We start from the raw sequence: 20,015 nt of genomic DNA, 5'->3' as shown, positions 1-20,015 counted from the left end.
TTTTGCTCCACATGTTAAACAAGTTTGGCAGACTGAGGTCCGTTAATATGACCAGTGTCTTGCTGGCCTATGAGGAGAGACGGATTCCCTTAGGGACCACAGGTGGAGTGGAGCTCAGGGGACAGGCTCCTCTGGGCTCCTGAACCTCTCTGTGTGAATGGCCCTCCTGTTCAGCACAAACCCAGGCCCTCAGGCTGCACTTTAAACTGGGATATATCATCACTGCAGGACCTGCATACGTTCTGTCAGCAGGAGCCCTGAAAACGTCAAGAACATGTGAGTAACTTACAGTTTTTTTTCTCTCTCTATTTAGAAATACGTTGTGAACGGTTGGGAGAGATGATGGACCTCTTTGTAATTTTGGTTGGTCATATATAAAGATGAAATTTAATTTGTTTGATTTACAAACCCATTACATGTATGTTCTGTCCTATTTGTCAGGTATAAAATTGAATGCAATTTAACCTTAAGCAATTGATGTTTGAACTACTCACCTGAAATTCAGAAGAAAATGCCTCGACTGGTTAGGATGCTTAATTTGCTAACAAGTTCACATTTAAATATTGTTTTAAGTTAGTTTTATCTTTCTCTATTTTCTACTTCAGTCTTTCCTACTTACTTATGAGATATATTTAAGCACTGGATTTTGAATATAAGGTTCCTATGTAATCATGCAACGCACCAATTAGTCTGACTTGATCTTATTTAGTTTACATGACTTAAACTGAACTTTTGTATCACAGGTACTCTTAGACTCCGGTCTTTAAAAATCAAAAATGCCAGTCTTCAGGGATATGCTGATGTTTGTGGCAATCGTTTCCATCTCGGCGTCAGTCCATTGTCAAAAATTGCCAAGTAAGTTTAAATCATGCGATATCTGCATTAATGTAGCATGTTTAAAGAAATCTGACATCGTTCTACACACAGAAACAGTATGTTGGTAGAGCATGATTATGCAATTCTAATCTCACCTTTTAAAGAGATAGCTGAATCAAAACAGGCAATCTGGTAAAATTAGAGAAAAAACATTTGTGAAGATTTCTTTTTTTATTTAATTTTTTTTCACCATGGTTGCTGTATTTCCATAGTGTGACCAGCAGGTGTCAGTGTGTGTCAGTTCATCGTTGCTCAGTCAGTATTTCCAGTAGAGTCAGTGTAGCTGTTCTGAGGTCATCCTGAGGTTAATGTGTGTACATAAAGCTTCAATGTGCTGCCACTGGCGCTCGATGCCATGGTAAATGCTTCTTTTGCTGGCACAATGCTTCTTTGACTGAATTAACTGCCAATAAAAATGTACAGTACGGTTAGGAGAGAAAACAGGACATTTCCCCTGCTTACGTCTAAATATCTGAAATCAGAACCTCGTCCAGCTTTCATTCACAATTTCTTGCCTTAAAAGACACACTAAAGTCACACTGGGGTAATACGAACTCAAACACAAATCACCTTGTGTTGAAAGTTCAGGAGCCAAAATACACCTTTAGGAAAAATAAACATGCTGCTCGAGCATAATGGCTTTGATGGATTACGTCATTATTCACAACACTGAGTAATGCAGCTACTTAACAGAAATCAGAGATATCAGCCCTGACGTATGATTCAGAAGCAGACCGGCTACTCTAATTGTTAAACTGAAGTGACGTCAAACTATGACTAAATGTTTGTGCTGTGAGGTTTTGATCTGCTGGAGGAGTTCCATGTTCCTGAGTCGAAAGGAGTGAAGAGAGTGGATGGGTCTGAAGCTGAGGCAGTGGCCTACCGCATCAACCCCTCCATTCATTTACAGAAGACACTGAGGTATTGTTCTTCACTAGATAATACAGTAGTATTACATGAAAAGAAAATTATGCATTCAAGCTGACTTGGTTTCACTTACCTGTACATGCTTACATGTGCATGCATTCCATAAAAGATAATTATGTTTGCACGCGTTTAAAGCCTGTTAAATGTATTTTCTTTCCTTTTTAAAAAGTAAAAAAAAAAACCATCAATTTCAGAAACACATCTTCTGTTACTGTAAGCAACATGTTGTGAATAATATTCACTGCTGCACCATCTGTTGTCCTCTTCTGATAGAAATACTGTGTTCAAGCTTCCCTTTGGCTAAGGTCTTCTCTCCAAGGTTTACATTCCAGCAGGACAATGTCCTGGAACATACAGCAAACGCTACAGTAAAATGCTTTAGATCATGGGTGTCCCGCTCCAGTCCTCAACGGCCAGTTTCCTGCCAGATTTAGATGTGTCTCTGCTCCAACACAGCTGATTCAAATGGTCCAACTCACTCCTCAGCATGTCAAAGTTCTGCACAGGCCTGCTGACGAATCGTTGTTTGATTCAAGTGTGTTGAACAAGGCCAAGACCTCAAACATTCAGGATGCCAACCCTTGAGGGATGGGTTTGAACTCGTCTTCTTTAGAGCAAAGCAGTAGGATATTTTGTAAAGCATTTCGTGGACTGTGATAAGATTACACAGAAAACTTAACAGATAATAAAAATTTGCAACTGGTGAGATTTACCTCCAAATAAAGTGCTCAAATTGCTGCTGTGGTTATATTGTGAGGTTAACGGGATTGGAAATTATCTTAATTTTCATCTGGAGTATCATAACTTGATGTTAACCATTTCGCAATAAGCATATGTGGGTATTGCAGATGTTTCAAAAATCCGAATTTGATCGTGGTTGGTCCATTTTTTACTCTCAATTGAGTTTAGTTTATGAAACCCATCTGTTTCACCAAAAGCTCTTCAGCGTTTTTTTTTATTGTTATTTGCTTTTAGATTTATTCAGCTCTTTGAATCTTAATCTCAGTCTTTTTGCACAGTGATGTGTATCCAGATGGACTTCCCACTGAATACTCCATTATAACAACATTTAAAGTGACCAATGACACTGCTCAGACGTCCTGGAACCTTTGGCAAGTCAGTGACCCAGAAGGACGAGAACAAGTCGGCCTGCGTTTCCAGCCTGATGGACGGTCGTTGGACTTTTTTTACACTGGTCCACAGGGGACGCAGATGGTGAGGACTTTCCAAGGTTTGCAAAAATTGTTTAACAGAGAGTGGCACAAGTTGGCTCTGAGCGTAAAGGGCAGCCAAGTAAGGCTGCTGATTGACTGCAAGGAGATCAGAGTGGAGAGCATCGATGAGCCGAGGCCAGTCATCCGACAAGGCTACACATCCATCGTGAAACGGGCTGCAAGAGACCGATCCGCTTCCGTATGTTGTAATCTTGAATTTGGGTAACAATGAAATTTGTCGAAGTGTTAATAAAATTATTCATTTTCTGTTACGTCTTATTGTCATGTAGGTGGATCTCCAGCAGATGCAAGTGTCCTGTGATCCAGAGCAGGCTTATTCAGAGAGCTGCTGTGAGCTCTCCGGTGTGGTAAGTCATCTACAGTGCTAAAGAGATGTTTCCATACACTCATCATGGGCATAATTGTCACATTAGTGTTGGGTTATTAATGGAGCATTTTAGCCATTTTTCCCCCAGAGTGGAATGACCATCCAACAAACAACTTCTATAATCTGAGAAATCTAGAAACAGGTGCATAAGTTTGAATTTATTGTTAATTTTTCTATAAAACACTTATGAGTAAAATCAGACATATGTGATATATGTGTATATGTACAATTTTGATCCAGTGCAAATGAAGAAAAATTCTCAATAAATTTAAACTTCAACATCCAATTCCAGTAAATCACTTAAGAAATGTGTTGTATGAAAATGTTCCCTACCTGAAAAAGAATGTTTCCTTCATGTGATTAAGTACAACTTGAATGTGATACATATGTTCGTGACAAACTCATGTTCATCATGAGCATATGTAGACTCTGCCTTTTCAGCCTCAAACGTTGGTGCACTTCAGTTATTATATAAAAGCGTTAAGCTTCAAACCTACGCTGGTGTCTGTCTGCCCAGTGCGGGGGATATGCAGAGATCGGCCTCACAGCTGGAAGAGCAACTTGTAAATGCATGCATGGACAACCAGGACTTCAGGGCTCTCCGGGGCCAAAGGTGATTGCACCTGCATGGAAAACTTGTTGTATGTGACTTGAAACTATTCTGACATGCATGCCACCTGATCCATAGGGTCACAGAGGGCTTCCAGGAAAACCCGGAGACCAAGGAAGACTGGGCAACTGGGTAAATAAATACAACATGTTAAACTGTCATGCAAGCATCGAGGCTTGCACAATACAATATGATTCATGTTCTCAGCATGAGTACAATTGAGTTGTTCTCGCTGCACCCTGAGGAGTTGAGTTGACTCTAAAATGACAGTGTAAGACTGTGGAAAATACAAGTAAGAAACTCGACTGAGACACCAATGAATGGAAACAGATCTTGAAACGAAGGCTCTTAGTGATTGTAAACACAAGGGCTCCGAGTGTAGTCTTGTGACGATTCTTTTAAGGAGTCTGAGATAAACACAAAATAGACACATAATGGTACAGAATTTGTTTTTGCAGTTCCGAAATAGCAATTTCAGTATGAAAGTGTTAACCCCGTCAGTTTTCAAAGAAGGATTTCTCTCAAACTGGCTCAAGATAAGAGGATTTCCAATGGTTTTGAGTTTGGGAAGAAACTGAGCCAGATGTTCTAATGAGTCCCACATGCAGAAAAAAAAACTAACTGTAAAAATAACTGTACCCTCCGATGATCTGGTAATGAGTACGGGTAAGCTGTTTAACCAAACTGCTTTCCTATGGTGATATTCATGTGAATAATCAGACAGATTTATCTCAGGAAGACCTTATTGGGGGGGGGGGGGGGGGACATGGAAGGTATTATTACAGAAGAAAATCCCCCGCTAAAGGAGCCAGTTGCACATACAAGAGCGAACCACAGACGCTGTTATTTCCACTTTGAATTTATGTCTTGTTAATCTCTTTGATGCTTTGCAGTAAAACTCCGAGAGTTTTAATAACCCTCAAGAGAATACGTGTTTAAGACGGAGATTTTTCTCCCTTTTTTTTTTTTTAAACATGTGATGGTTTGGCGTTCATCTTGTCCGCAGACTCAAACAAAACTCGTTCCGGTGCCTGAAGAAACACATGTAGATGGACATGCATCCAGAGCACATTTCCAGAGCTCTACATGCTACATGTTCATGTCTTCAGTTGTTGCAGTAGCTCATCTGGGAGGAAACATCTGTCTCCAGTAACTGGTTTAGAGTTTTGAGCTCCTGCCAGCTTGTGAATCACACAGCCACAACTTATGTGCTTTCTCGACGGCATCCAAGGAGGGCATGTACTGGCACAGGTACATGGATATGCCCATCTCAGGTGGTGGGTGGTCCTTCAGTCGGACAAGCTGTCCGGCCCACATAAATGCAATAAATGTCACAAAATCTCTGAGGTTAACCTCTGTCCAGCTGTCTCCACTGAATGCACACAGTTAGGTGAAATGGTCAAATAAACTGACAACACAGAGGTGTCCGGGCCTTGTTTCGACAGTTTGTTGTCTCGGTTTAATGCAGGCAAAGCAATGGAAAGCGCTTTTCCATCTACAACTCAGGAAGTCTCCATCTGTGCAAACAATTACGGTTGTATTTATGACTAATGTTTCCTGAATCTGGCTTTTCTATTTTTTTTCCGCAAATGTGATAAATGCAACCCTTGCAAAGTTAGGATCCCCGAAATCCCATGAAACAAAAAGAAACAACACAATAACAGGTGCATTTTAGTAAATTGCACACAGGATGATACATTAGTTAATTTTTTTATTGATTTAGAACATTATTACTCACAGGTAAAGAAAAAAATCACATCCTATGGCTCTTGTGAGGCACTAAGGAAGCCCATATTGTTTTAATAGTTGTTTTCAGTTCATCTGCTCAACACAATACAAGGAATCAGAAGCAAATTTCTCTTTAATTTTTGAATGACATTTTTCTTCCAATACTTTTCTGTCCTCTCAACTTTCCATGAATGTACTTGGATACAGCAATGACCTTGTGAGACTTATCACCCTTGTGGAGCGTATCAGTGACCTTTCGCTGGACAACTGTCAAGTCAGCAGTCTCATTCATGGCCATGATTGTGAAGGGCATAGCATTCAGATTACTGTCAAAAAGTATCTGCAAAATTTCCATAAAAATCATTGTATACTTTTATTTTTGTAATTAAATCTTGATGTCTAATCACCTAAATTACTATGGATAAATAATAAAAATATGTTACTCTGTGTAATAAATGTCTAATAAGTTTCAGTTTTCAGTTGAAATTAATAAACTTTTCTATAATATCATTTAAAACGTACTTCTATTTGGAAATTTCAAACCTATTAAATTCAAAATAGTACAAAGAAATCATGAAAAAATTCAAACTGTAAAAAATGTACTTTTAGCTCTGTTGTTTGTTTTACAAACTAAATGAATTTTGGACTTACCTTCAGGTTTTGAAATGATTAAAACTGGGTTCATATTACACGGCTTGCAAAAGCTGCAGGCCAGGCTTAAAGCTTAGGTTAGTGTGTTGCTTGAACGATTTGTTTATTTCTATTTATTTCTTTGGTGATATCAGCAAGAAAATCACAAACCACATCCTACACTTGTTACAAGAGCACAGCTTCAGTATAAACAACAAATTCAAAGTGCTGCAGGGCAACAAGTCACGCTTGTGATTTCTTGTAGGGAATCCGTGGAAACACAGGGGACTACGGAAACATTGGTGAGACGGGACCAAAGGTGAGCTTCGTCTCTGTACCTGAGTGCTCCGCTATTCTGCTGTCTCATGCATGGACTGAATTAATGAAGACTTATGTGCACATCCTCAGGGCGAGCAAGGAATCAAAGGAGAAAAAGGGATGAGAGGACCCTGGGGACAAAGGGTAATTTATTGCTTCTGTTCATTCTATCATTTATGATGAAACACCACAAGTGTGCATGAACGGGATGCTGTGTTCGCAGGGAGAGAGAGGTCCGCAAGGGCTGAAAGGACTAAAAGGAGCTGCGGGCTTTAAGGTATGTTTGTTGCTGCAGTTGCATGATTTCAAAGCTAACTTTTAATTGGACTTATTTGTAATCAAAGGGAATTCGTGGACTTCCTGGAGACATTGGAGAGGCTGGGAAAGCAGGAGAAGTGGTATGGTGACTTGTTCAGTTTCAGGAGTAAAACCCTTTCAATATAACTGCTGTATTAATTACTCTTTTATCTCCTTTAAGGGCACTAAAGGGCTTCAAGGATATCCAGGGATTCCGGGGTTTGAAGGAGTGAAGGTATTTGTGTGTCTTTCCTATTTAGATGATTTGCTTCTCATTTTAAATCATCAGACCTCATCGCTCTGCATTTTCAGGGCCAAAAAGGGAATTCTGGGGCTACGGGGCGGCCCGGACCCAGAGGAAAGCAGGTGGGTTGTGGTGGGATTCCCTGTTCCATTATCCACAGTGGGACATGCTTAATGTTTTGTTTCTATGTTCACAATCCCCCCATGTGACCACAGAGGGCTATTAAATCATCTCTGACGGGGTAAAACACTGGAATCAGACTGCAGTGGGTTTTTTGGCTGTTGTGCCGTTTCCATAAACAGCATTAGTTCATGTGGCTGGATTTTGGCGCAGATGTAAAGGCCTGAACTGTATCAACATGAGCGAATGAGTCACTGAAAGAAGAGCCTAAGTCGCATTGATAATCCCTTGTGCTGTAAACGAAAGAGGACTTCCCCGTTCATTGTGTTGTCTTATGGATGTCGCCTTCAGAGTAACTTTCTCATCGGTTTTGTTTCACATGCTGACTTGACAGGGTATTGTAGGGGATCCTGGAGAAAGGGGAACTCCTGGAGAGAAGGGAAGGCCAGTGAGTATAAAAAAGGATATCAAAAATGATCAAAGAAAACAAATATATGTTAAGTGGAATTAATGTGATTTTTCTTTTTTTTTTTACTTGTAAAATTCAGGGTATCCAAGGATCTGTAGGCAGAGCTGGGACTGTAGGATCAAAAGTAATGATAAAGCCGACACAAACACTGCATTACATAACACAATGGTTCTCGCATTTTGTATCACAAGTATGTCAAAAAATATTAAGTTTTCTAAGTACTGCCAACTTCCCTGATATTTTATATTTTAAACGTCACAACAGGAAATTGACGTTTCCTGTTCGGTGAAAAAAAAATGTATGTGCTTAATTGGACAAATGATGCATTTTCAATTTTCTTTCTTCTACTGACAATTTTACATTTTCCTCGTATAGAAAATGATGAGAAAGGTCCTTATAAGTTGGAATTCTGAGAGGTAAAAAGTCTCTCAGCTCTTAACTCTTTGTCCAATATGGTTGACTTGCTTATAAAGCATTTATTTGCACATTTGACGTTTTCTCTCATGAGGTCTTTTGTACATTCAGCACTTCTCGACTTACTTTAGTAAACATGATGCTGCAGAAATCAAAATGTGGTAAATATGTTTTCCTAAGTCTGTGTTGCTGCTGCAGTTAGCCTGACCGCTGAATCTATCAATTATCACATCCCACTGGATATTAAACTTGGAACTGTAACACAGTTAAGTTGGATTTTGAGTCATTTTCATATGTAAGTTCTAAATTTGGGGATTGATGGAACCCAAGTCATTTCAGCACCACCCATGGTCCAATTCTGAGGTCAAACTATCGACTACATTGATAGTTGGTTTACATTCAATGTTTCGCTCTATTTTAAAGAGTGTGGCAGGAAGAAAGAATGGCATAAAACATTTTCTTATTCACTCTGTAGTGTGACATTGTCAAGTGTTTCACAAAGTCACCTGCTAGTCAGTCTCCTTCTCTTGGAAGCTTGCTGAAGTTGAGCTTTGAGACGAATCATAGAGAAAAGCAGCAAGAAGATCGAGGCCAGACAATAAGGCCTTAACTTGCCAGATTGAGCAGTAATAAATGTTTTTATTTGCAATGCACTCTTTAAATCATTTATTAAATTTTTGTGTGAATGTCCTGCACAGATTTAAGTTTTCCTTGCATACTCCAACCCTAACCCTTTTCAACACCAATGGCAGCTAACAAACCACCAGTCTGAGAACCATGACACTAACATACGTTTGAAATACTAAGTACACTTTTTACTAATGGTTTGGACATCTCTAGGGTATTATTGGAGATCCGGGTTTACCTGGTAGAGATGGTGATCCAGGAATAGAGGTATTAGCTTCTGTTTTATACATTTCTCTTGAGTTTTTTGAGCGTCCTATCATTATCCTGTAAATGTAATCTTTTTTCTTGCAGGCATATCAAGGACCCCAGGGTCTCAGTGGAAAACCTGGGCGTAGCGGTGGAAAGGTTTGATCTTTTTTCGGTTCCGTAAATAAATGTGAAATGGAGTTGTTTTTGGCAGATTGATTTATTGCCATTTGTATTTTTTTTTTTTTACAGGGAGAGAAGGGCACCCTGGGGCCAGCAGGAGAAATGGGTCCCCAAGGTCAAACTGTAAGTCACATTTTCAAGCCCTTCAGTCGCTGCAAACAAGCATATAATACATTTTGTCTGTAAAGTAGTTTGCCATCTTAAAGGGAAACGACAAAGAATAAAGCAGACTCTCCATTGGTTTATAAATGTCTTACTCTCAAGGGGCTGAGAGGTTACAAAGGTTCTGCGGGAAAGCCAGGAAGACCTGGATTTATTGGTCCACCTGGACCTACTGTAAGTGCTCCCAAAGAATTTTCTTGACTCTTTCAAACACCAGTTAATTTCCCTCAATCAATTAAAGCATGTTAACTCTTTACAGGGTCACGTGGGTGTACCTGGAAAACCAGGAATCAAGGTAAAACATCCTCTGACCATTGGAGAGAGAGCGAAATGTTTCATGGTGGCTGCTCAGGATTTATTTTCTGAGTCACTGAGTCACAAAGATTACACGTTTTTCAGATGTACTGTCTTTCCAAACCTATACTTTTTACTGGTTTTGAAAGAAATGTTGCACTTTTAGGAATTCAACTAAAGATCCACTGAGTTAATATACAGACTACTTAAAAGTGTCACCTAAATTTCTGCAATGCAATGCATGCAAATGGTAAATACATAACTGCTGTTGAGGCTTTACTCCCCTCGCTTGTAATGAGAGTGCATAATTACCAAAGTGCCCCTCTGGGCCTGTTCGTGATATTTACAGACCAAGCCAAGCCAACGAAGATGACAGATTTTCCAGAAAGCACAAACAGCTGTTCGAGTTTCCTTGGCATCCTGTGGAAAAAGTAAACAAATCTAATCAGAAAAAAGAGTTCCATCTACATACACATATAGCATAAAGATCAACAAAAAAATATATATTTAGAGGCATGCAAGTATGAGTTAATAAACATTAAATTTAATGAGAATGAACAGGATTGTTCCTTAGGGATTGAAAAGTATGCCAAATTTTACACATGAAGATTAGCACTTGTCAGTGAAAAAAAATGAAGCTGATACACTCTGCAGAGAGAAAATGAAAGGAATTTTGTTGTTTTTGTTCAGTGTTATTCCTCCATGAACTTGCAGCTTTGCAAAGTTGATGGTTTGACCTGAAATCTTGCACTTTGTCAGGTTGCGCCTCAGTCCCACACATACTGGCTTCAGTAAGACACAACATCTGTTAAGTGCTTTTTCTACATAAGCTGCAGGACTGATCAGTTGAAACACCATAAAGTCTAATCTGATCATTGCATTTTATGGTGATTACAGTAATTTACAACAAATAGCTAAACTTGGGCCAAAAAAAGTGAAATAAAAAAAAAGGTAAAAGAAAATTGTGAACCCAAAGTTTTTCTATTTTTTATTCATACAGTATATTTTTTCTTTCAAAATAGGACACAGTTTATTTTGGGATATTTAATCTACAATCTATTGGCAAGCTCTTACATTTAATTTGTTTTGCACAGGGTGACACAGGAATCCAAGGAATTAAAGGAGTTAAAGGTGCAGAGGTAAGGCTTCATGTATTGAATATGTTATTTTGTTTGACATTATTTCTCTTTTCTGTCTTTTCAATACTTAATTATGTGTTTTTACAGGGAGCAAAAGGAGAGAAAGGTCTAAATGGAAGGGTGAGCTTCAGTCTAAACTACTGATAATAATTGTAGTAGGGTGACCAATCTCTGAAACTGATCGAATTATCTATGTATTGAAAGAACAGAACTCATCTAATATAAATAGATTATAGCCAGTCGTGCAGCAAAACTACTGACCCTATGGAAATTATTTCAGTTTATAAAAATAAAATAATCATCAGTTGCCAGTGGTGAGTTCTGTCATTCAGCAGAAAACTCGAGCAGGTGTGTCATATATAAATATGATACTCTTGGCTATATTTTGGTTGGGATCATCTCCATTCATTCGATGGCACTTGCAAAGTTAATAGTTGGAAAAGTCCAACATGAATCCGTCAAATAACATTCCTTACATATCTGGAGCATCTGCAGATGCGATAAGAGCAGAAACGCCCACTGCTACGACAAAATGAGTCTTGCACATTTCTCAAATGTTATCTGTCACATTTGGTTTCTGTTTTGAAATGTTCATGCAAATCTCCAAACTTGTAAAAACAAAACAATAAAAAACAACAACAACAACAACAACAACAACAACAACCACACTCTAGGTTTTTATCATAAGATCAGGAATTTGTTTTAATTGTAAGCAGGTTTGTTCTATCTTGACTGTGATAGCTGTGTTGTAGAGGCCTACATTTTGAGCTTACTTTTCTTTTATATCTGATCTGCTGCTCTATCCTCTCCCTGTGCAATTAATGATCTGTAGGTTGGAGACAGAGGTGAGCCAGGTGCTCAGGGAGGCAGGGGGAAGCGTGGTCCTGCAGGCCTACCCGGTCGCTCAGGTCCTGTTGGAGGAAAAGGGATTCGAGGTGAAGGAGGACCTGATGGCTTTCAGGGACTCCCAGGACCTCCGGTAAGTAATGACAGCAACATTAATACAACAATGTTATCTACAGTGCAGAGGATGTGTTTTCCATGATTTACCAAATTTGTCCAGCGTGGCATGGAGTTGATCAGATTGAGGTGATCTAGCTTCCTTTAAAAGCAACCTTCAGTTTTATAAATGAAATGAACCACAGACCCCAGCCTATTAATTTACTCAAAACTGTTTAATGAGCTTCTCTTCCAAATCTTCTCAGGACTACAGTTATCTCCATGGGTAGTGTGCTTTATTTCCCACCACAACTTTAGTCTTTAATTATTTTTTTCCTTAATATGTTTGAATACAGCCCTCTGGCAATAGACTTTGTTCTTTGCAATGAACTTTTGCAACCTATTGGTGCCTGTCTAATTGTTAAATTAGCAGTCTTTCATTAACATTTTATTCAAACTGAACTTTGATTTTTTTTTTACTTGTCAAATGTAGTCATCCCATTTAACAGACATAAATACAAGAAATACTTACTTAATAATTACTCTTGTTCTAATGTTTTTTTTCTTTTGCAAAACTAAATACAAGTTTCATTTTCTGAACATTATTACTGAAAAAAAATCGCCCTCTGATGAAATTTTAATTTGTTGAGGTGCAGTCATAGTAGTTTTTCAGTCTGTTCTTGAGTAATGGCACCAAGAACAACAGAGTAATATTTTTCTAAGTAATTCTATTGCTATCAAGCCCACACATTTTTTAGTAACACATTTACTGTCAAAAACACATGTAGCCAGCTTCTCGTTAACTCAGAGTTGTGTGTGAGTCACAGGAACACTTACATTTAGTGTGGCTGTAAACTCGCTCACTAAATCTCCTCAGAGACACAAGTAATTGCTCCAAATTGACCTGTTCCGCAGCCAGGTGACCTGCAGGGATGTCTGTACTAATGATTTTTTCACACAGGGTCCAACGCTTCCAGCTGAACATGTGATTGAAGTTTGTAAGAAAGTGGTCCTGGAGCAGATGTCCACCTTTGCCAACTCAGTAAAGAGGACGTGTGCTGCAGTTTGTCCTCTCTACGGGGACGTTCCCATGGGCGCCCCTGGTCCCCCCGGACAGAAAGGACCCGCGGGGCCTCCTGTAAGCTTTGCTTTTGTTGATGAAGCATCATGCTGAACTCCTGCAGAACCTTTGGCATCAGAGCTTTGTCTTAGTGTTATACATGCATGCATCGCTCACTTTTGACTTTTGCTCTTCCGACTGAGCCACATGCAGCATTGCAAGGGTCTGGACTGGACTGGGAAGGCTAAAGTATTTGGCAGAAAAACTCGGAATAAAAACATTGCAATTTTCCACGTCTCCATGAGGACAGATAAGGAGTCACAGACAAGACAAGACACTTGGTCTGTGTTGAGTGGTTCTTGGCTGTCTTTCAATTGGACAGCCTTCCTCACATTATACAATGGAGAATCGATTCATGTTCCACAGCTCTTCACTGCAGGAATTCTAATGCTGAAAAATATTTTTGAAGCCGTGACTCCATTGAATTGTTCAATATTTATTATTATGCTCAGTAACCTTGATGTTTGGCTGGTCATTGGCCAAAATGCACAGCTCTTAAGTTTTTTAAAGAAATGTATTTACACTTAGGATACACATAGAATTTTTTTGTGTCAAACAGTGTAACTAACAGTTTGTTTTGTGATGGTGCTGCCAGGGTGACCCTGGTACTGATGGTGTTGCTGGGGAAACGGGCCTACCAGGATTCTATGGAGAAGGTGGCGAGCCAGGTCGACAAGGAGAATCAGGTATTAAAATCATGTTTTAGGAATGCAATTTGTTCATAGCAAAAACTGTAAAACACTGTTTTCAATGCAGTAAATCTCAGTTTCAGACAGAATGGTGGAAAAAAAATTTTTTTTTTAGCACCAAGTAGAGGAAAACAAGCTTTAGGTGCACTATGAATGCACGGTACTGTCACTATATCCTATATCACATGGATAATTTTCAAATGGAGCAATAAGTATTTTATAGATAAACACTCGTGAGTCACTTTATAAGGTGTACATGTTTTTAGATATATATGGAAAGATCATCTCACCTAATTACGTGACAGCAACTCAGTTTAATGTGTCACACTTGGTTGAAGCATTTGGGTTTAACCAAGTATTTCAAAAACTGATTTGTGGTAAATGGCCTGTACTTGTATAGTGCTTTATCTAGTCCAGAGGACCCCAAAGCACTTTACATTACATCACCCATTCATGCACACATTCACACATTGATGGTGGTAAGCTACTACATTGCAGCCACAGCTGCCAAGAAGCGAGGCTGCCATGCACCGGAGCCACCAGGTTCTCTCACCGCAAGGTGGACAAAGTATCTTTCCCAAAGACTGACTGACACAGACAGAGCAGGGCTGATCATCTACAGGGACTGTCATGCACAACCCCTGATCAGAAAAAATAGCAAATACCCAGTAAGCAGCAATTAATACCTTTTTGAGCTCAAAGAATACCGTGCAACAATTTGCACCTTGGAGGTGTGTGCAGTTTTCTCCACCAGTTAGAAGGAGAACTTAGTATTTAGCCAACATGTATCTTTGTGTAAGGGGCCTTATCATGACACTGTATTTAATTGACTATTTGCTTCATGGCAAGAGAGCCAAAGCAAAGACGGAGTAGAATATCTACAACGTCAGTGTTTCCTTGAGAATTTCAATAAATTTCTTGAGGCTTTGGGGTCCCATCACCGTTTCTCCTTTAAATATTCTGATCTACACTTGTACATGTGTGGGTCACCTATTATAAACAATTTTTTTGATGCTGCTATCTAGGCTAGGCTTCTCTAGACCCCTTACATAAGGCGACCATGAAACGCACCATGATGTGTATAAGGTGAACTACCACACCATCTCCACAGAAATATTCTCTATGAACTCAGGTCACATAAAGGCATCAGGGACCCTGTGAAGACCGTGTTTGTTCATTATGAAAATCTGTGAAAAGCAATTCAGCCAATGTCAGTTCCTCACCTTGTTCATAATATGAGACAAAAATGTGAATCTGGTTGAAACATGGACATTAAGATGTTGTTGCTTTTGTGTTTTTCAGGAGAGGTACAGGGAGAAAGTCATGAAAGAAAAAATGTTTAATGAAAATCTACTACAAGCATTTACTGGTGATTTGAAATGTGATTTAAATACCCGCAGATGCTTCTCAGTGGTGAAGTTCCAGCTGCAGATAATATATTTCAAAGTATGTTTTCACAAGCATTTTAGGTTCTCATGCAAGCTGTCGAAATAACAAAGTATTCCCAAACTGTTCCAAGACGTGTATCTGACAGTGATCGCTGGAACATGCTTTCTTTCATTATCATGAATGATGCTGACACCTGCGTTTGCAGTTGGCAACTGCGAAAAGATTAATAGTTTTGGATGAATTGCAGGTGACAGAGGAGAGCATGGTGATAAAGGAGTCAAAGGTTATGGCATTCCTGGCTTCACCGGCGATGAGGGACCAAAGGGTAATTTGATCTTTTAATAAGTGTTGGTTGATTATTTAGCTATAAAGAAGAGATATTAAATCATTCCCAGATTTGGGCTTGTTGTAATTTTCAGACTGTGTTTTACTGATCCTTGGCTTTAAGTTCCAGGGAAACCATGTGGAGGTTTTTCGCAGAAGTGTTGTTACATCACAATGTGTTGTTTGCCAAAACAGAAATAGTATTTCTGTGGAAGTTTTCTTTTCCTGGAATCTGTAGAAAGAACATTTCTGCTCAGCTAAACGAACATTTCTGCCCCAATTCACAGGTCAGCGTGGGCGTCCCGGCAGAGCCTTTAATGGTCAGCCTGGAAAACCGGGTGAAAGGGGACATGCAGGCCGGCCGGGGCTCAGGGGCCACCCAGGTCTCAGGGGCCCCCCAGGCGTCTGTGTGACCTCTGGATGTGCTGAGCAGAACTCACTGCTCAGTGGGACACGCCAGCCAGCACCACAGAGGCTGAGAAATCGCTCCTAAAAGGAAAAGAGTCTAACTAGGAGGATAAACTTTTATCAAAGTCTTCTCTTGTCGGGCTGTTTAAAACATTTTAATGTAAATATTCTAAATAAACCTTTGCTGTAGTCTTGAAACAAATGTCTCCAGAGGAAACATTCAGAGGAACAAAATATGATTGTTTGAAGAAATAACAACTTTATTTTGGAGTTTTATATAAAATGATTTACTCACCTCTTACTGGTCTTTAATCATCTAGGTTTTTTTTATTTATTTAAAAATAATGATAATTGAATCAATGCCATGGTGTGTCATAACAAGGGCAAACACTAAATCCTGTTGGGAGATGTGAAAAATGTATACACATATTACTCCATGATGTGAATAAATAATTATAAATAGGTAAACAGCTTATAGTGCTGTTTGACATATTTTCCACACATATTTGACAGAGCTTTGATAGCTTATTAAACAAAAAGGCCATTTTGTTGGAAGGCTAGGCTTTGCAGTAGCACTTCAGTGAAAGTGATAAAATGAATGAATGAAATCATCAACCTTCTTATATTTCCAGTTCAATTCAGTTAAGTTAAACTCCGTTCATTTATTTTTATTTTCTTTTCAGTTTACAGCAAAATGTCATTTCACTCTTAAATCAACTTCTTCAAGCTCTCACTCAGCAGTAAGCAGGCTCACTTTGAGCTAAAACATGGTGTCTCTTTTCTTCATGAAATATCTAAAACATTTACCTCCAAATAGAGACATCAGGATGAGCTGCACTCTGGTTCCTCATGTAAAAAACAACATTGTTAAGCTCAGGGTTTATTGCTGTCTAATTAAGACTTGCCTTAACTTTTACAAAATGAGGAAGGCAATAAAATGTTTATGATGTCTTCAGATGTAATCTTTAGAATTAAAGCAGTAGTAATGTTTTTGTACCATGACCACAGATGGTAACAAAGCTATTTGATGAAAAAAAAAAACAAAAGAAACAAAACAATGCATGGTGGTTTTTCATTCGCTCCAGTGACTTTATGAGTGAAGTGAGGCAACTTCTGACTAATGACGATAATACACATATTTAAAGCTGCAATATGTAACTTCTACAAAAAATATTTTTTGCATATTTGTTGAAAGTATCAGAATGTCACCCCAATATGAGATAATCTATGACAAAAATTAGCTCCTCTACCTTCTGCCACTGCCCCCGGTGTTAACTACAAGCAACTAATCAGTGGGGCAGTTTTAACAAATACATAAAAACACATGTTTTTTTAAAATAAAAATTACGTACTGTAGCTTTTAGTTCCTTTTATTCCTTGGCATTGACATGCACATAGAGTGGCTGAATTGGGTTCAAATACAGGGACCACCAGTGGAACTTGACTGGATTTGTCAGTGGATGTCCTTTTCAAAGCTGCTTAAATTTTTCCATCATTATCAAAAATATATTTACTCATTAAAAAATACTTCCACGATGAGCTCTAGTCCCAAATGTGTTATTTGGGAGCTATATTAAATGCAGACAGTTATCCTCCTATCCTTTTGTTACTGCTGCATCATGTGTGCCTTCCTTGCAGCCCTCGTCCACCTCTGTCATGGAAACTATGACTAATTCATAATCCTGAATTTGCTTTCTGGGCTCAGCAGCTTGCTTCAGACCTGCTCACAATTTATTTCTGTGGCGGACCAGAAGAGCTCATGGTGAACATGACTGGATTCATACAAGTTGAATAAAATGTCCCCGTACAGTTGAGCCTCAAAGTAATAGTGTTAAATCAAAAGTTATTTGAGGTCTCATGTCATCCACCAGACAGTTATTTCAACATTTAAGAGTGGCTGCCAGACCTTGTTCATGTAACTTTGGTTTTGATGACGTGAACGTGAGAACGTTTTTGAGGCTGTTACTGTAACTGCGACTGTAGATTTGTCTCTTTATACTAACACAAACTGCACTGCATCAACCAAGTAAACATACAGGCAAAGCATGACTTTAGCAGGTAGATGCATAACAATCTGTCACTGATTTAATTTACAATTAAACATAACCCATTATGCACAAGTTATATATGTATGTTTTAGCCATTTGTTTAATTTATTTTTATTTCTAGTTAAGTTGTTTTTCAAGAAGACCACACACACATGATAATAAATTCAAGTTTGCGGAGTTCAGTTTTAGCTGAAACATTTGATCTGCCGATGATCATGAGGAAAGTAGATGGAAAAACAAGAATTGGAGTTAAATTACTTTAAGTGATTCTGTTTAAAGGTTTTGATGAAGGTATTTTGAGGCTTAAAGGCAATGCCAATCTGCGGATCATCACTGCTTCAAGGCTGCTCAAATGCATTCTTCGTGCATAGGGTTAAAATTTTGGGGCCATCAGTTGTAAGGACTTTAGATGATTCAATTTAACATTCTATGTGCTGATCATCAGAGGGCGACACTCTTCCAATCTCTAAAATATCACTGCATTGCCTTCTGAGTCTGAAACAGTTAGGTGAGGTATGGTGCCTTGCAAGAGTCTTTATTTATGAAGTGATGCATTATTGTGTTGCATTACGCAACACTGTTAAAGTTCCAGGTGCTTAATATAAAGAAATCGAAGCTTTATTAAATCAAATCAAAACATCTTCCATCTTTAATGCAAAGGGATCTCGTACTGTTTAACCAATAAACATACAGATATGTCACAAGGAAATATATGAAAAAAAAGTATTAACTTAATTGCAAGTCTGCATACCCTAAGTGAAAACTGTTGAAGTACATTTTAATAGGATTTTAGTTTAGCATTCAGTCTTCTCCAGTGTGTGTCCTCTCTATGTTCTTCAAATTGTTTAACCTTTGTGGACATTTCTTGTGCAGAGCCAGGGTGAAAACTATGCCACAATTTAGACAAGTGTCATCTTTTTATTACAAAATGTGAAACCTCATCTGTGCAATAATCATGTCTGTTGAGGCATGTCCTTTAGTAAGGAAAATTATATCCAGTCCAGTGATTCAAAGGTTCCGTCCTTCGTCTATTCTGTGTCAAAACTACCAAAGACAGACTATGAACAAACAGCAGCAGACCTCCACAAAGTACACATCCAAAAGTCTTCAGCAACAGGAAAAACAGAAGGATGTTACTCCTAAGCAATATTATATCAGTTCTGTCCTCCCACCATGAAATATTGTGGTGGCAATGTCATGCTGGAGGAAGGATATTTGGCAACAAGCATCGATCCTGACTCATGGAAAGACAGATGGAGCTAAGTAGAGGGGAAACCCCTGAAGTAGGAATGTTATGGTCAGCAAATCTGCAGTTCCTGTTTTTGCTCCAGACGCTTGTTTGGTGATTATGCCCCTGGCATGGGTTGCCACTGACAAATAATTGGTTTTCAGATATAAGGATTTAACCAAGAGGTTTCCATCTAAAAGAATGCAAGCTGAATGTATTTTTGTTTTAACTCAGAATACATTGTTTCTTTGCAGAAATATGATATTATACCATAAGACACAATGGTATATCAATGCAATTTCACACATGCTCATATATTAGAAGGGCCTAGTCGAAGTTCAGACCTAATTCCAATGCAGACCTAAAACTACTTTTGAAAAAAAAATCAATCATATGACTGATTAAGTGATCAGTTTCATGAATATATACATTATTTCCATATACAAACAATCAACATTGATATTGTTGTTTCTACATTAATATTAACTTGTTTTCTTTGCGTCACTTGGGGTCTGAAAGCACTGTTTGTTATTTTGACCATTTTTCATTTTCTGCAAATAAATACAAACGTTTTGCTTGGAATTTCAGATGTGTTGTCAGTAGTTCATAGAATAAAAGAACAATGTTCATTTTACTCAAGTATACATCTATGAACAGCAAAATCAGAGAAGCTGATAATTAGCAGTTTTACTAATGTCCCTTCCTTCTTACTAACTGTACTCCATTAAAAGTTTGAGAAGCATGCAAGATGGAGAGCACATAAAAAGCCACAAATTCATTTGAAATCATGTCTCTGCTCACATAGTCATTAGAATTGGGTTGCACATGATGTACAGAGCTATTTGGTTTCTAGTCTCACTTTAATTTATGTATGTTCTCACAAACTAACATGGTGGCATTAAGTTCCAAACAAATGTCATCTAATTACAGTGGTTTCACTGAAGTATAATTATGATAATGTCGTCTTGCTTATTTCGTTGTCCT

General features: G+C 38.5%; 1 protein-coding gene across 1 annotated transcript; it reads left to right on the top strand.

The window, feature by feature from the left end:
- The first annotated feature begins 776 nt into the window (after nucleotides 1–776).
- LOC106914816 (uncharacterized) lies at nucleotides 777–16,051 on the top strand. Its single transcript, XM_088013045.1, has 26 exons — nucleotides 777–855; nucleotides 1,674–1,797; nucleotides 2,823–3,216; nucleotides 3,308–3,385; nucleotides 3,923–4,018; nucleotides 4,094–4,147; nucleotides 6,639–6,692; nucleotides 6,782–6,835; nucleotides 6,915–6,968; nucleotides 7,036–7,089; nucleotides 7,170–7,223; nucleotides 7,301–7,354; nucleotides 7,747–7,800; nucleotides 7,901–7,945; nucleotides 9,076–9,129; nucleotides 9,214–9,267; nucleotides 9,361–9,414; nucleotides 9,556–9,627; nucleotides 9,713–9,748; nucleotides 10,842–10,886; nucleotides 10,974–11,006; nucleotides 11,719–11,865; nucleotides 12,787–12,963; nucleotides 13,541–13,631; nucleotides 15,271–15,348; nucleotides 15,635–16,051. Exons 1-26 carry the CDS (start codon nucleotides 777–779, stop codon nucleotides 15,838–15,840), a joined length of 2,295 nt encoding a protein of 764 aa, XP_087869171.1. The 3' UTR covers nucleotides 15,841–16,051.
- The last annotated feature ends 3,964 nt before the right edge of the window (nucleotides 16,052–20,015 follow it).

This window comes from Poecilia mexicana, unplaced genomic scaffold (assembly GCF_051168715.1).
Source record: "Poecilia mexicana isolate PSO_F unplaced genomic scaffold, ASM5116871v1 scaffold_15, whole genome shotgun sequence".
Taxonomy (NCBI): domain Eukaryota; kingdom Metazoa; phylum Chordata; class Actinopteri; order Cyprinodontiformes; family Poeciliidae; genus Poecilia; species Poecilia mexicana.
The sequence above is the reverse complement of the archived record's forward strand: the minus strand, read 5'-3'. Positions and strand labels throughout refer to the sequence as shown.